At 38.4% G+C, this 15,914-nt stretch overlaps 1 protein-coding gene across 1 annotated transcript; it reads right to left on the reverse strand.

Annotated features, from left to right (window-relative positions):
• Positions 1-700: 700 nt before the first annotated feature.
• Positions 701-15,773, reverse strand: GOLT1B (golgi transport 1B). Its single transcript, XM_077826522.1, has 5 exons — positions 15,621-15,773; positions 10,893-10,984; positions 8,259-8,437; positions 5,111-5,192; positions 701-3,424 (listed from the first exon to the last, which is right to left on the reverse strand). Exons 1-5 carry the CDS (start codon positions 15,643-15,645, stop codon positions 3,386-3,388), a joined length of 417 nt encoding a protein of 138 aa, XP_077682648.1. The 5' UTR covers positions 15,646-15,773; the 3' UTR covers positions 701-3,385.
• Between the last annotated feature and the right edge of the window lie 141 nt (positions 15,774-15,914).

The following is a 15,914-nucleotide window of genomic DNA, read 5'->3' on the forward strand; positions in this document are numbered from 1 at the left end:
CTACTCAGCAATGACATAGGCCCCTGCAGCCCAAGCCGGCTGGCATGGGCCACCCAGGGGTTTTTCTTTGCTGTGTAAACGTACCTTAAACAGACAAGGCTGGAAGAGAAAACAAAGATGGGAAGTGAGATGTCTAGGGCTACCCAGTAGGTCAGTGACAGAGCAAGGAATGGAATATAGGCCTAGAGTCTCAGTTGAGTACCTTAACCCCTGGACCACACGGCGTCTTTGATTGCTGCTTATAAAAATTGTGTAAATAATTTATAATTTTATAAAAATTATAAAAATTTGGTTAAATACTAAGATGATATTTACAGTAGCAATGGGGATGCCTACCTAATAAATGCTTGTCTGACAGATTTAATACAAAAAAAAGAGACAAGGTGGGTGAAGTAATATCTTTCCAGTCACACAGAGCTTTGTGTAGCTCAAAAGCTTGTCTCTTTCACCAACAGACGTTGGTCCAATAAAAGATATTGCCTCGCCCATATTGTCTCTCCAATATCCTGGGACCAACACGGGCTACAACAATGTTCCAAAGATCCAATACAAGCCACTCATACCAGACTCCATATGCTCCACTATGCAATCCAGCATCACAGATAATAACTGCAGTGTCCCTCTTCCTGCAAGCAAAATGGTATAGAATATTTTCTTCCAAGATGTGGCAGTTAAAAAATAAGACTACATGAACAATTAATAGAAAAAAGTACTCATTTATTCAAGGTATGACAAGTGTATTTACAGTATTCATCTGCTCAGGACAGATCTGTTAGTGAGCCTTAACGCAGCAATTATAAATTACATTTAAAAGAGGAAATGCTCCAAATATGTTTCTGTTACAGAAGATACATTTTTGCAATGACAGAAACACTTAAGGCTAAGGAGTAGTTTTGACTTCTTCCCCACCACTTACAGGTACTTGGCAAAACTGATGTTTGTCTTTGAGACTATGTTACCTTGAGGGATACAGACTGCAAAATGCTACACACAATGTTGCCCCCTCTCAGTTGAGTAGTACATTTGTCAATCTCATTCCTGACAAAAAATGAGCACCACTTATGCTGACACTTGATGTAAAACAGTGAATTCAAGTAGAAGTGAGGTGAATTGCAGACCTCTGTATTTCACCGAAGGGCTGAGAGATCATGGAACAGCAAGACATTGTCACATCTTAAAGATTCTGTCCAAAGTTCTTGTGGAAGAAGGTACTTGGCATAAATTTATCAAGCAATTTGCTTCCAAAAAGGGCTACAAAACACAGTCATGTGGTACAATCCAGCGTTTGCACTTTAGATTACCTATTAGAAAACAAGAGTAAAGACCGCAGCATTTTCCCACATCTATTGTAAATGAAGTACATTGTCTGATTTTAAAAAAAATGTTTTTGATACCCATGATGCAGACTAGTATTTCAAGCCCATTTGGTTGTTCAGAAAGTAAATTATTTAACTAGTGTTAGAAAGCTGTTGCTTGAAACAGAACAGATAACAGGGGCAATTAAAATTGATTCTTCTCTTGAGGTAGGAGCCACAAGTCATATTTAGTCCTGTTTGTAAATTAACACACATGCCATCAGGAATATAACAAACCAAAAAACCCAACCCACAACCAGGTTCTTTCATTATTAAAATTAAAAAGCCATAATACGCACTGACTAAACTTAAAAGATGTACTGGGCTACCAGGTTATCGCCCTATTCATTTTGTTCCCAAAGTGTTTTGCATTTTACCTTCCACCATCTTGTTCCCCAGAAGAAAACAAAGTAAATGGGGAAATTTAGAAAATAATCTATGGTGATTTATACGTCTGCAACTGGAAAACCCACCACATATACAAAGATGTTTTTAAACTACTTCCAAAAATGTATATTTTGTATGTGATGGCTTGTCCCACCTTAAAAACATTATAAAAAATTAGTTTGGTATCTTCTAACTTTGCAAAAGAATCACTTATTAGATTGATGAGACTATAGCTACTTGAGTCAAAAAATTCTGAGAAACTGCTAAAGTCAATGTTTGGACAGATACAAGTTACTTGCTGATGACTTTCAGTGAAAAATACTATGAATCTAGATTTATTGGAATGCATGTTAGACATCCCAACAAAATTAGAAAAATCACTACTCGCACTTTAAATGCAATCTTCATTTACCTCAAATCAAGCCAAAGAAAATTATAGTCCAGATCAGATACATGCTCTATAGTTGCCTAATTGCTTTCATGATTGATGGGATAAATAATTTAAAAATGACGGAAATCAAGCAGCAACTAAGTCATATAGACAGACACTCGGATTGGCATTTGTTTTTCAGTTAATTTGTTAAATTCAATTTTCCAGAAACTCTCACACACAGAGTTTAAAGTTTTCATTTTATTACTGTAAAAAATATGATTTGTAACTTGTAATCCTATGGCAAAAAGAAGCCTGGGCTTCCAACTATTTGAAAACATGTTTCATATTTAAATAGGGTATATTTCACAGGATTCGTGTGAAACCAAATGCATTATTTCATGAACTGAACAGGATATGCAAAAGTTTATTCAATAATAAAAAGCTACATCCTCATCTTGATGTGCACACATAACATGAGTCAAGGAGGAAAAAAAATCCAAAGGCGTGTAAGTCAGTTTCAAGAGTTCCCAACTAAACTGTACAACTTCTGAACCAATTGCAATTTTAGACCGAAGTTAGTAAAGATTGACCTTTTGCATATTCCAAAACTGAAGGCAAATCCAATCAACTTACATTTGGCTATGAAACACGAAGAGGACAATGAAGTTTTATTTTAGCCACATATTTACAAAAATGTTTACAGTAGAAGTGTAGAGGGGTTTCCTTTGTTGTTACAGATACTTAAAAATGACTGTCCATCTTAACTTTTATGCAAGAAAGACATCTTTTGTTAAACAGGTAATATTTTTTGCCTGCTCCCCCACCCTTTTTTTTTCTGGGATGTGGCAGGTGGTGGGTTGGGTAGGTAGAAGAGGAACACCTTAAAAATAAAGACCTGTTTACTTTACCAAACCTTCAAAATAAGGAGGTAAAGTACAGGCACCGTTAGTTCCATGAGGGTTCATTATGTTTAGAATATTTTCCAAAAGCATCAAAAACAGTCTTGAACAGTTGTGGCATGGGTTATCCCATGACTTTCACCTCTTCGGTTTACTTCCCAAATTCTTGGAGTAGCTTGTCTCAGAAGCATGCTTGCTGAGCTTCTTGTCTAATGATGTATTTTGTAGACTATACATTTTAAATTAAACTTTTATGTAAAGAACATTACAAGCTTTTCCTTTGTACACAATTTAATCTTTGTGCTGAATATTCTTCAAAAGCTTTATAAATAATACAATAAATTTAGAACCAGCCTTCTGCCCACTTGTCATTATACCATGTTGTTGCTTTCTCCAGCTTTATCTACAAGCTGTGGGAGAGAAGAGACAAAAAATCATTCTTTAAGTTACCTGCACATGTTTATGCATGTACATTCAAAATGCTCTCTCAGAACTATAAATTAGTACTTGTGTGCATTTAGTAGGTGACTGAAAATGATTATAGTCAAATAGTACTCACCAAGGTCTCATGAGAGATTTATAAATTTGTAGACATTAAAAATATCTTACAGTGCAATTTGTGTTTCTGCATGATATGTTTTTCATGGATATTAACGGTGCAACATGAAGATGCAACAGAATGAAAACATAAATTAGAAAAATGCAGGTAACACTGCTAGCTTAATGGCCAAAATAAAATAACAATTAATTAACTAAAAGAAAGAAATATCAGCCACTCATGCATTAACAGACCAAATAAGATATTTCAACTGACCATTACTGTGGATTCTCTTCTGAGCCTACGTAGGCTTTGAATAAAACATTAACAATTATCTTTTTAAACAGGATTTAACCCAATTAAGATCAATTTATATATATAGGTAAGATCAATTGCTGAGTGGAACATTCAATTGATCATGGATTACAAGCCAGACCTTGGCCTGGAACTGTTAGACTACAACATTCAAACAGATGAATTTGAACTTTAAAATGAATCAATCTTTGCAAACTGGACTTTGTATGTCTTAGTTGTACAGCTTCTGAATTTTACAATGTATGTATTAAACAGTAGCTTTCAAGACTAAGGTTAAAACACTTACAATTACAAATTTCCAAATATAAAGAGACGTATGCACAGTACAAATCCTAGGTTACCCTCTCTCGAGTGCTATTTGCCTCTCTTCTATTCCCTGGCTATTTCGTTAAAAGAATGACAAATGACATTTGAAAAAAAACAATCTTAGTAAATGGCAAAACTTATCCCAAGCATAGTGGACCTGAATAAATATTAATTAAATGATTATGTATCACATGAAAGTTTATGGATCCAACAACGTTTTCACTTTACCATATAGTAAAAAATAATATATCTAGTTTATTTCCTTATTATACATGCATTAGCATAGACAAGGCTCTACTTCCAGCCATCAACATGCTACATCACGATTGTTCTTCTGGCATTATGAATTAACCCAATGAATTATACCAACAGATCTCATTCAAAAAATCCATTTACTAATATGGTACCAAAGGACGTACACAAAGGATGCTGGTGCCTAGAGACAGCAACTAGGCATATTTGTGACCCATCTTGAAGGTCTATGCTAGACTGAAAGAGAGCAATTTGAAATTACTCTGAGGCTTTTTTATGTTTAACTTACGCAAAATAAAGTAGATCAAACAAAAACCTAAGTCAGAATTAACACCGCCCCAACGTTATTTTTGACCACTGGTGTACCCGAATAACGGAGTCTCAGATCATTGGCATTTGTAACATGCATATTTAATTCAAAACTTGAGTATAATGATGCAGGGATAATCAGCTATAAGTCTCTTTACTTTTGAGGCTTCAGTGGAAATTCATTTTATTTTAATCTCTTCTTTAGGATTGAATATGACTTGTATGGTGCAAGAACTGTACAAAAAGCATACACAGTAACCATTTATTGGTCTATGACTACATGCATAGTATTTCTGCATTATTATTTGCTAAATATTCAACCACCATGGATTGAACAAAAAGATTCAAACTTAATGTTAAGTAGATGAATACTTACCGAGCTTATACCAGGTAAATTCAAGAGATATCCAAGGACTGGCACTCTTCTAATAAAACCAACCACCACAGGAAAGAAACCCCTTTAAACAAAAAGATTCTGAAGTTACATAGGTTCAACATGATGTGATATTATTCTCACATATTAGATTGGACGAAAAAATGAGTTATTTGAAATGAGATTACATTAAAAAAATTACTTGTAGCTTGTTAGTAGAAAATATGGGATCTCCTAATTCAGGAGGGGGGGGAGAGAAAGTAGTGGCAGGAAAAAATACAATATTCAAAAGCCCCCCCCCCCCCAAACGTTTTGAAAATCTCACCCAATAGAGGTAGGATTTTATAAAGTACCTAAGTGAGTTAGGAACATGTTGAGGTCACTAGGGCCTGCAATCCTAACAATTGGAGTACTTTTGAAAATCCCACCAATATTTAGTACATTTCACCAGTTACTTTTATGCCCAAATATAGGATTAAATTATTTCAGAAGCTGACACTATGGTACATTATGACAGATGCATGGGCTGATTCGATGTTTTAATGGAAAAGAAATTCTCTCACAATGTTTAAAGTTTTGAGAAACTTACTGACTAACCTGGGACTCATTGCAGATTACCAAATTTAACAAGCAAATAATTACAAAAACAAAGGCTGTACCATTAAAATACCATCTGTTCACTTATTTTGACAAACGTGTTTAACCTGTTTGATAGTACATCATTAATGTAGTGCAAATGCATTTTATAAAGTAATGAAGGCCTCAGTACAGCAGCTATTTATTAGACATTTTCTGAGAAGTAGGAGTACAGCTGTTTGAATAAATTATGCGATATACAGATTAGCTATGTGAGAACTTGTGAGATTCTACTGTAATTCCAAGGGGGACTACTAAAGCAAATTTGAAAAAGAAAGTTTACGTAAAAAGCTATGCATTTGACCAGTTATTTCCTGTGTTTCTTTTGCCATTTCAGACTGATGCGTGGGAGAGAGCTTATTCTTCCTATTTGATTCTGCAGCAGACACACCTATTTTTTGATACGGTACCCTGTTACGGAAGTCAGAGTGATATAACAAATGCAGCACCATAGTGGAGATGGGGTAAGAAATAGCACCATTTGTTTTAGAACAAATTTTAGATTTACCAAGTGTCAAGAAAAGAGTTAAATTAAAGTTTAGTGCCTTTACGCTCCAAAGTCTTTTAGGTTTGAAAGTAAGACTATGAGAGCTATTTAATGTCCCCTAGTTAATAAATAATCTAATTGTTCTCCTTTAAAAGATTGTGGTAGGACTCTGTGTAGCATTAATTTTAGCCACTTCATTATTTTGGAGATTGTTCTTTCATATATATTAAACTACTGTCACACAGCAAGCACTGTTGAGACATGATGTACCACCACAGACAACATTTCAGATTTTTTTTTTACAATGTCCTTTGTTGCTTTTAAAGCTTTCAAATGTTACCAAAGCAATTTTTCTAGCTTCAAAGTGGCTGATCAGAGATGCAAATAGCACATTAAAATAAACCATTTTAATATACTCAGTGAAATAATTCATATTATGATTAAGGCTATGATTTAGTCATGGTATTTTTAGTAAAACTCAAGGACAGGTCATGGGCAATAAACTGCTGAGGGCTGCGGCTGCTCCAGCCGGGGACTGCTGCCACTCCGGCCGGCTGGTTGGGAAGCGCTGCTGGGGCCAGCAGACCATGGCTGCACCGGCCAGCCAGGGACCACTGCCAGGGCCACAGAATCTGTGACAGACACGGTACCCTAATTATGATTCCCTAAAGATGCGATGAGGTACATATGCTTTTACAACTTTAAAACAAAATTTAAGAGTCAATTTACAAGTGACTAAAGCAAAACTGCCTCTTTGTTAACATACCAATTACTGAAGGAAGTCTTAGACCAATGCATAACCATTTGCAAAACATGTAATACTTCGCAAGTTAAGGATGAAATAACTTGGGCCAACAAAAACGGGGAAGATCTAAGGATGGGACTTTTTAAAAGCATTCTGCTTTTGGCATAGCTCTCCTCCCACTGAAGTCAACAATAAAAATTCTATTGATTTTAGGAGGAGCAAAGGCAGGTCAATGTTGAGCGCTTTTGAAATTCCCAACCTAAGTGTTTAAATATAGGACTATATATCCAACTTCAGTGAGTTAAAGATATTATGAGCCAAGTCACATTTCCTTTGACTTCCACAGCAACTGCATTAATTTTCACCTGCCACTGCAGCACCATAGTAAAAGCTTTAGTGACTACTATACTGCAGTCAGGAGACACATGACAATTTCAGTTAAATAGTTTTGATTTAATCAGAAGTTCAGGGTTAAATTCAAAAAGGTCTATAGTGTCATCTATATGACATTTTCCTCTTTCCCTCCAAAGGATGGGGATTTCAGCAAGTCAGAAGTGATATGAAGAAAAATGATGAATGGCTTCTTATGGGAACGCTAGGCACAAGTACGAAACTTGCTATAATTACATTTATATAACTCACTTTTGTTAACCATATAACAAAATGCTGCTCCATTTTAGTGATTATGCTAGGCATAAGCAGTATGAGACATAAGGTGACTGGATAATGAAAACAAGTCTGTTTTAGTTTCTGTTTCCCATACACTAGCACAATACCAAGGTTGCAAACACTAGAAGGAAACGTTTAAATAAAATAAGTGTCCCCCCCCCAAAAAAAAGAATATTGTGGTTTCTTCGGATTTAAACTCGGTTTTTACTGGGGTTGATGTTTAAATTAGACAAAGTCCACATTGTAGGCCCAAAGGATACTCCTTTAAAAAAAAAAAATCCTTGTTTGGTGGAGGGGGCGGGGGGAAGAAGAGAGGGAGAGAGAAGACTGTGAAATTGCCATGCGCAATTTTTCACACAATAGAAACAGTGTAACAAATATCAAACAGATTTAGGCAATGTTGATTTTAAAAGTATCAAACTAGTACACATCCAGTTCCAGGTTGTTACAAATACAAATTAAGAATTTGTACAAATTATAAAAAGTGTGCTTAGAGATGAAATTGCAGTTTAGCAACTGTTGTGGAATCAGCGAATGCTGCCAAATTAGGAAAAACATTTCCTCCTAATAACAAAAAGATACCAATGAAGAACCCCATTTTAAAAAAGTCTTACCTGAATAAAAGGAAAAATCCGTAAATTTCAAGGATCATTCCTATCAAGGGCCAACCAATGAGAACTATAAGCACGCCACCCAGGAAAAAGCCTGTTGCTTTCATTTTATGTTTTTGGAAGAAGAATCTAAATGTTCTTTCTAAACCAATAACAAAAGCCAAGCCAGCCACAAATAAAACCTGAAAGAGACAAGAGACAAATACAACAATGAATGAGAGAATATATTCCAAATGGATTTAGGGTTTTACAAATATTTCAGAACCATTCTACAAAACAGGAAATGTTATGATGTGGAAGTATTTACTTCAATCCCATTTCCTTCACCGTTTGTAAATTTGATACACAAAGCATCTACATTACAAATACAACCATGTCAGGAGTCTCTATGACAACAGTTATCTCCAAAAATTAAGGCATGTATTTTGTAATGTAGACGTGACCCTAATCATGTCCCTGACCAATACTGAAGCCTTGGACTGTCTAGCACTTTTAGTGTACACAAGCCTTAGTAAGTGGCAGATCATATTTTGCTCTATTAACCTTGGCAGTGTTTCTTTAAGTCACTGACTCACCTTCCATAACTTGTATTTAGCTGTTGTGGGTCAACATAATGCATATGCATGATGTTTATAGATATTTAAGCACATTCATTATAACATAATGGGAAGAACTGAAGATAAAGTATCAGCCTTGATGCTCCTTGTTTTTCACTACAATCTCAGCTTTGATATTAGTTTATCAATCTATCACTGTTATAGAATAAATGCTACTCACCTTGTTTGACCAAGCAGTTCCATTGACAATAGTTGACACTCACCTATCAGTGTCTAATTATCTTTCTCTAATCACAACTGCCACCTGCCAGTCTGAGAACTAACCCTACTAGCTAGAGTGAAACCTACTTGTGCTGCAAAACCCTCAAAGCCACACCAGCTACATTTTAAAGGAATAACACACATGTACTATGGCACTTTTACTCTTCTCATATTGCTCTCTTGTTGCATCTTTTTCTCTTCCCGGTATCACTCATAATATCCTTACAGGAAAGGAAAAAATTGATCTTTTCTTGTGTTGTCTTCAGTACTGTTTGCTCTTTACTTTCTCTCTCTCTCTCTCCCACTTTATATCACTTTCCCTACACTGAGTTATTTACCTCCTACCCTATATTTTTGGTTTTTCCTTTTGTATTCCAAATATTTATTTTATGTATGTTTTGCAATATACAAATTCTCTTTCTTGATACCGTAGGGGTAGGGGCTTCTGCGATTATACCCACCTCCAAGTATATATTTTGGGACTTTCATTCAGTGAACAGCTTCCACATTTGCCCTGCTGTTGCTAGCTTCCACAAGCAGTAGCAACAGAGTGAAGAATTGTTCTGAATAGCAACAATTGAAAAACGACAATTCTCTAGTTAGTTTTCATCTCCTGCAGATGGACAAAGCTGTGAACAGCAGAAGCACTGGAAGTGTCATATTTAGAAAGGCAACATCACATCAGTTTATATTCAGTTAATGTGGGAAAGTTATCTACTGCAGAAGCAAGACATTTAATTTTTTAAGTGAAAAATAAAAACTGCAGAAGATGAAGGCATTGACTAGTAAAAGTTCCTACTCACCACAGACAAGAGGTGAGTTTTTCAATTTATTATTAGCAATTTTCACTTAATTATACTTCTTTATCTCCAAAAAGTGTTAAGAGGCTAAATTTGTTAGTGTTTACAGAATATTAGGGTTCTTAGATGGAAATAAATATGCAAATTCTATTAAGTTATCTTACATACAGGACTGTAAAAAAGGTCTCAGAGGGTACATCTACACAGCATAGAAAATCCTGTGGCTGACCTGTGTCAGCAGACTCAGGCTCACAGGGCTCAGGATGCAGGGCTGTTTCATTGCTGTGTAGACTTCCTGGCTCAGGCTGCAGCCTGAGCTCCGGGACCCTCCCATCTCACAAGGTCCTATATATGCTCCAGTCCCAGCCTGGAAACCTACACAGCAATGAAACAGCCCCACAGGCCAGCCACGGGTTTTCTTTGCTGTGTAGACCTACACATGACAGTCAATCCGAGCAATCTAATCTATAGAATCTGTGAAACAAGCGGCTGCAGCATGAGTCAGTCACAGTGAAGAAACTTAAGTCTGACTCAGTGGTACCATCTTTAGAGTGATGGGGGGATTGGTTTAACTTTCAGTGTCAGTGGAAGTTGAGCACTTAAGGCATTGAACATAATCTCTCTCTTATACCAGATTCTGCTTTAGTATAGCAGATTTAGATTATATCTCAGGGAAAAAAATTTTAACTGTAAGAACAGTAGGACAATAGAACAGACTCCCTTCGGAGGTCATGGAAGCTCCTTCACTGGAGGTTTTCAAAAGGAGGCTGGATAGCCATTTGTCTTGGATGATTTAGACACAACAAATTCTGCATTTTGGCAGGGATTAGACGAGATGACCCTTGCCCCTTCTAAACCTAGGGTTCTATGAGTCTATTTTCCAAGGCTCCGTTTCCCTTTGATTAAAAAAAAATCTCAAAAGGGAACATTTAATACAAATGCATCATGTACTTAAAATACTCTATCCTTCCATGTCGAAACTATGTGTATAAACTAAAATGTGAACAGCAAACACTTACATTTCCAATAGCCAAAAGTGCTTTGTCAAAAAAGAGAATCATTCCAAAGAAAAGGAAAAACACACCAAAGCCCGTTAATCCCATTCCAATCTCTGCAATACAAAAAAAATATTTAAAAAAGGTTAGTAAAAGAATAGCACCGATGCATACAAATAAGAAAATTTATTTCACAAATTAAGAGTTGACATGAATAGGTTGCAAAAATTAATGTAAAATGTGGAAATATTTAGTTCCTCTTGATGTGGGGGGAAGTTAGGTAGAATTCGTTATGGCCATATTTAAATTGTTACAAGCATGGAAAATAAAGTAGGTCCTGCTTCAAGAAGTTTTCAGATAACAATTCATTTTAAAGCTTCCAATTTGTCATAAATGTTGTGATTTTAACTAAGAGACTTCTTTGATGATGTGATTTATAAGAAGGGTATGAAGTGTACTGTATATTGTGCAATACGTCACTAAATTTGAAGTTACATATTGAAATAAAGTTCAGCATATACACACAATTGCGCATGTGTATATCGGAATTCTGTAGATGAAAACAAACACAGCTTTATCATTGATTTTGAGTGACCTGTTAGTAAATCAAAGTTTGAGTTTTTAAAATTATAGTTCTTTAGACATATGTTAGATTACACTGCAAGGTAAGTTTCAGTAGGGATGCCTGAAGATCAAACCTACAAGATTCTTCTCTGCAACAGTGATCAAGATCAAAACACAAATGGCTGCAAGTTTAGGCCTTTGGCCTCATTTAGATTGAGGTTTCTGTGAAGTTCTCCTACAGCTGCTTGAATAGCAGCAAAGCTTCAACAGTCCGAGCACGAGTGTAAACTGGGTGACAATGTTTTAATCACAATTAGACACCCTGCAGCTGGCCTGTGCCAGCTGACTCATTTGGGCTAAGGGGCTGTTTAATTGCAGCATGGAGGTTCCTGCTCAGACTGAAGCCTGAGCTCTGGGGCCCTCCCACCTAGCAAGGTCCTAGGGCCCAGGCTCCAGCCCAAGCATCTACACTGCAACTGCAACAGCCTCTTAGCTCAAGCCCCATCAGCCTGAGTCAGCTGGCACTGCCAGCAGCAAGTTTTTAAATGCAGCATAGACATATCCAGTGTTGTCTTATCTTGGTCAGACAGCACAGGGGTAAAACCATTGGCAGCTTATATATTCTAGCACTTCCACTTACTAGCAATAGTAGAAGATTTCACAATGCCTCTGTGTAGCTATATCTACTCTGATAGCTTTTAACTTCCTTTCTTTTGTGAGCTCGTCTCTCAATATTGTTTAACACCATTTGATATCCAAATTATATTCAGTGGACTGACTTGTAACAGCACATATTTTTAAAATTTGCTTCAATTTTCATTTTGATTACAAACAGATTTCAGATCTACCAGTAATTAAATTTGCACTACTATTACAAGGACAAAATTATTACTTTAGATGTTCTGTTAAAATATACTGTAAAAATCCACACCCTAATCTGATGTTCAAAATATATACACCCATATTTCACTATAAACTTAAACATATCAAAATCAATTAATGACTGAGGACTGTAATTGGAATCTGCCCTCTTCCCCAACTCCAGTCACACTAGAAAAGAGAAACATCATGGATGTCCTTATCAATTTGAATTGTGTAAAAGAGATGAAGCATCAACCGCTACCAGGAAGCAGGTCTTGAAAGATGTACCAGACACCTGCTAGCCATAGGACTAAATATACTAGTCACAGGCCGATGAGAGATGAATTCCTGAACATACTGCACAAGATGCAGTGACAATACCTTGGTGAGAGGACCAGACCAACCCGCAACGGCCATTGCAATTACTATCATTTTTTGTTTTTTAAGTAGATCAGAAGTCTTCCAAACAATCAGTGGGACTACTGGACGATCTCGGTGCTAAAGGAGCAGTCAAGGAAGACAAGGCCCTTGTGGTGAAGTTAAATGAATTCTTTGCATCTGTTTTCACTGCAAAGGATGTGAGGAAGTATTCTCACACCTGAGCTATTCTTTTTAGGTGACAAATCTGAGGAACTGTCCCAAATTGAGGTTATCAACAAAGTTGGTTTTTGAACAAATTGATAAATTAAACAGTAATAATTTGCCAGGATGAGATGATATTCACCCAAGAGTTGTGCAATTTCATATCTGAGCGCCTTCAGAACTACTAACTGTGGTATGTAACCTATGGCTTAAATCAACCTCTGTGCCAAATGACTAGAGGACAGCCGGTGGAAGGCCAATTTTAAAAAAGTCTCCAGAGGCAATCCAGGCAATTACAGGCCAGTAAGACTGTTATTTTAATATCGGGCAAATTGTTTGAAACTACAGCAAAGAACAGAATTATCAGATACATAGGTGAACGTGACATGTTCGGGAAGAGTCAACACAGTTTTTGTAAAGGAAAATGAGGCCTCACCAATTTTTGAAGATGTCAAAAATCATGTGAACAAGGGTGATCGAGAAGATATAGTGTCAAAGGCTTTCTGAAAGTCCAAGTCCAAGGTCCCTCACCAAAGGCTCTTAACCAAAGTAGACAGTCATGGGATAAGAGGGGAAGCCTTGTCATGGATCAATAACTGGTTAAAAGATAGGAAATAAAGGGTAGGAATAAATGGTAAATTTTCACAGTGGAGGTCGGTAAATGGCAGGTTCCCCAAGGATCTGTACTGGGACCAGTGCTATTCAACATATTCATAAATGATCTGGAAAAAGGAATAAGCATTGAGGTGGCAAAGTTTACAGATGAGACAAAATTAGTTATGATAGTTAAGTCCAAAGCAAAGAGTTACAAAGGGATCTCACAAAACTGGGTGACTGGGTAACAAAATGGCAGAAGAAATTCAGTGTTGATAAGTGAAAAGTAATGCACATTGGAAAAGGTAATCCCAACGATACATACAAAATGATGGGGTCTGCATTAGCTTCCTTGAGTCATAATAGATCTTGGAATCATTGTGAATAGTTCTGTGAAAACATCTGCTCAGTGTGTAGCAGCAGTCAAAAAAGATAATGCTAGGAACCATTAGGAAAGGGATAGATAATAAAATTGAAAATATCATAATGTGCCTATATAAATCCATAGTACGCCCACAACTTGAATACTGAGTGCAGTTCTGGTAGCCCCATCTCTAAAAAGATATATTAGAACTGGAAAAAGTACAGAGGAGGGCAACAGAAATGATTAGGGGTATGAAAGAGCTTCCATATGAGAAGAGATTGAAAAGATTGGGACTGTTCAGCTTTGAAAAAAAATGACTATGGTGGATATGTCAGAGGTCTATAAAATCATGAATGATGTAGAGAGTGTGAATAAAGAAGTGTTATTTACCCCTTCACATAACACAAGAACCAGGGGTCACTCAATGAAATTAATAGGCAGCAGATTTAAACAAACGTAAGGATGTACTTCTTCACACAATGCTTAGTCAACATGTGGAACTCGTTGCGATAGGATATCGTGAAGGAAAAAACTAACTGGGCTAAAAAAAGAATAAGAAATTCATGGAAAATTTAATTAGCAGTAATTTAGTAATCAGCAGTTATTAGCAGCAATGGTCAGGGATGCAATCTCATGCTCTGGGTACCCCTAAGCCTCTGAGTGCCAGATGTTGGGACTGGACAGAGGATGGATCACTTGATGACTGCCTTGTTCTGTTCATTCCCATTGAAGCATCTGTCATCGGCCACAGTTGGAAGGCAGGATACTGGGCTAGATGGGCCATTGATCTGACCCACTATGGCCATTTTTATGTTCTTATGCAAATGTACGATGTGCTTTACACTCACTTTAAAGGCTTTTTACATTGCCAAAGCAGTGTAAATAGCCTTAATGTAAAGAAAATCTGGCCCTCTGACTTCTGGTCTTAATAGATTCTGGTTTTGTTACCAAGATTGCTTCATGACATGCAGTTTGTTGGCTGATCAGATGTGTGGTACTTGTATAATTTTACTTGGGATGTTTGCAGCTCACTTCAGAAGTCGGAACCCTGTGCAATTTTTATTTCATTGCTTATAAACCTACCAGTTTTATTAAAGGATGTACCAGCAATTAGATACACTGCCTCAAAATTCAGTCCTCCAAATTAACTGGGAATGGCTCCCACGTTTCATCACATGCAGGGTGGAGGAGTATGGCTGAGGCAACTTTTCCTTTTCGAACGAGAGGGGAACTAAGGCAGGGCTGGCTCGTCGAAAGGAGACGTTTGAAAACACACTGTAAATAGTGACACACACAGCTCCCTGGACCCCTCGCTCCCAGGGCTGCTCGGACTTCAGTCCGTGTTTGGCGCATGAAGCTCGCCCAAGGGATCCCGGGTTTTGGAGAGGCCTCCCGGCGCACGTGTCCAGCGGGAGGGGAGGGTGACCAGACGAAGACGAACGGAAACGACCCTGGAGCCGGTAAGGCCCTTCCCCCGCCCCGCAGGGGTGAAGGGGACCCCCCCGCATCATCTCTTCAACTGCGCGCAGGAAGCGGCACGGGAGCGCGGCACAGACCCCGGCCCCAGGAACAAAGGAGCAGCGGCCAAGCGCGCTCGGTCTCGCCCCCGAACTCGACGCCACCGCCCAGGCAAGCGGCGTCCAGATCGTGCCGCTCAACAACCGCACCCCGGGAGCTCCCTGCCAGAGTCCCCCTCCCCCCCCGACGCCAGCACCCCCCAGCAACCAACCGCCCCTCAGGAGCCCCCGCGCGGAGCCCCGCAGCCGCCGGGCCGGGCGGACGCTTACTCTGGGTGTCGGTGAGGGAGATCATGGTGGCGGCGAGGCCGGCGGCGGCAGAAGCAGCAGGGAACGGAGCGGGGGGAGGTGGCTGGAAGCAGCGGCAGAAGCGGCCGCCACGTCTTCCGGAAACACGCAGCCCCCCGCACCGCTCTTACCCGGCACCGCCCATTGGCGGAAGGCGGGCCAATCCACGCCCGCTTTATTCGCTTCCCGCCCACCACCCGTCGCAGTACGGGGGCTCAGCCGGACCAATCCTAGCGGAGCGCGCTCTGTGATTGGTCGGGAGGGGCCGGAGCCGGC

The sequence above is a fragment of the Eretmochelys imbricata genome, chromosome 1, assembly GCF_965152235.1.
Source record: "Eretmochelys imbricata isolate rEreImb1 chromosome 1, rEreImb1.hap1, whole genome shotgun sequence".
Taxonomy (NCBI): domain Eukaryota; kingdom Metazoa; phylum Chordata; order Testudines; family Cheloniidae; genus Eretmochelys; species Eretmochelys imbricata.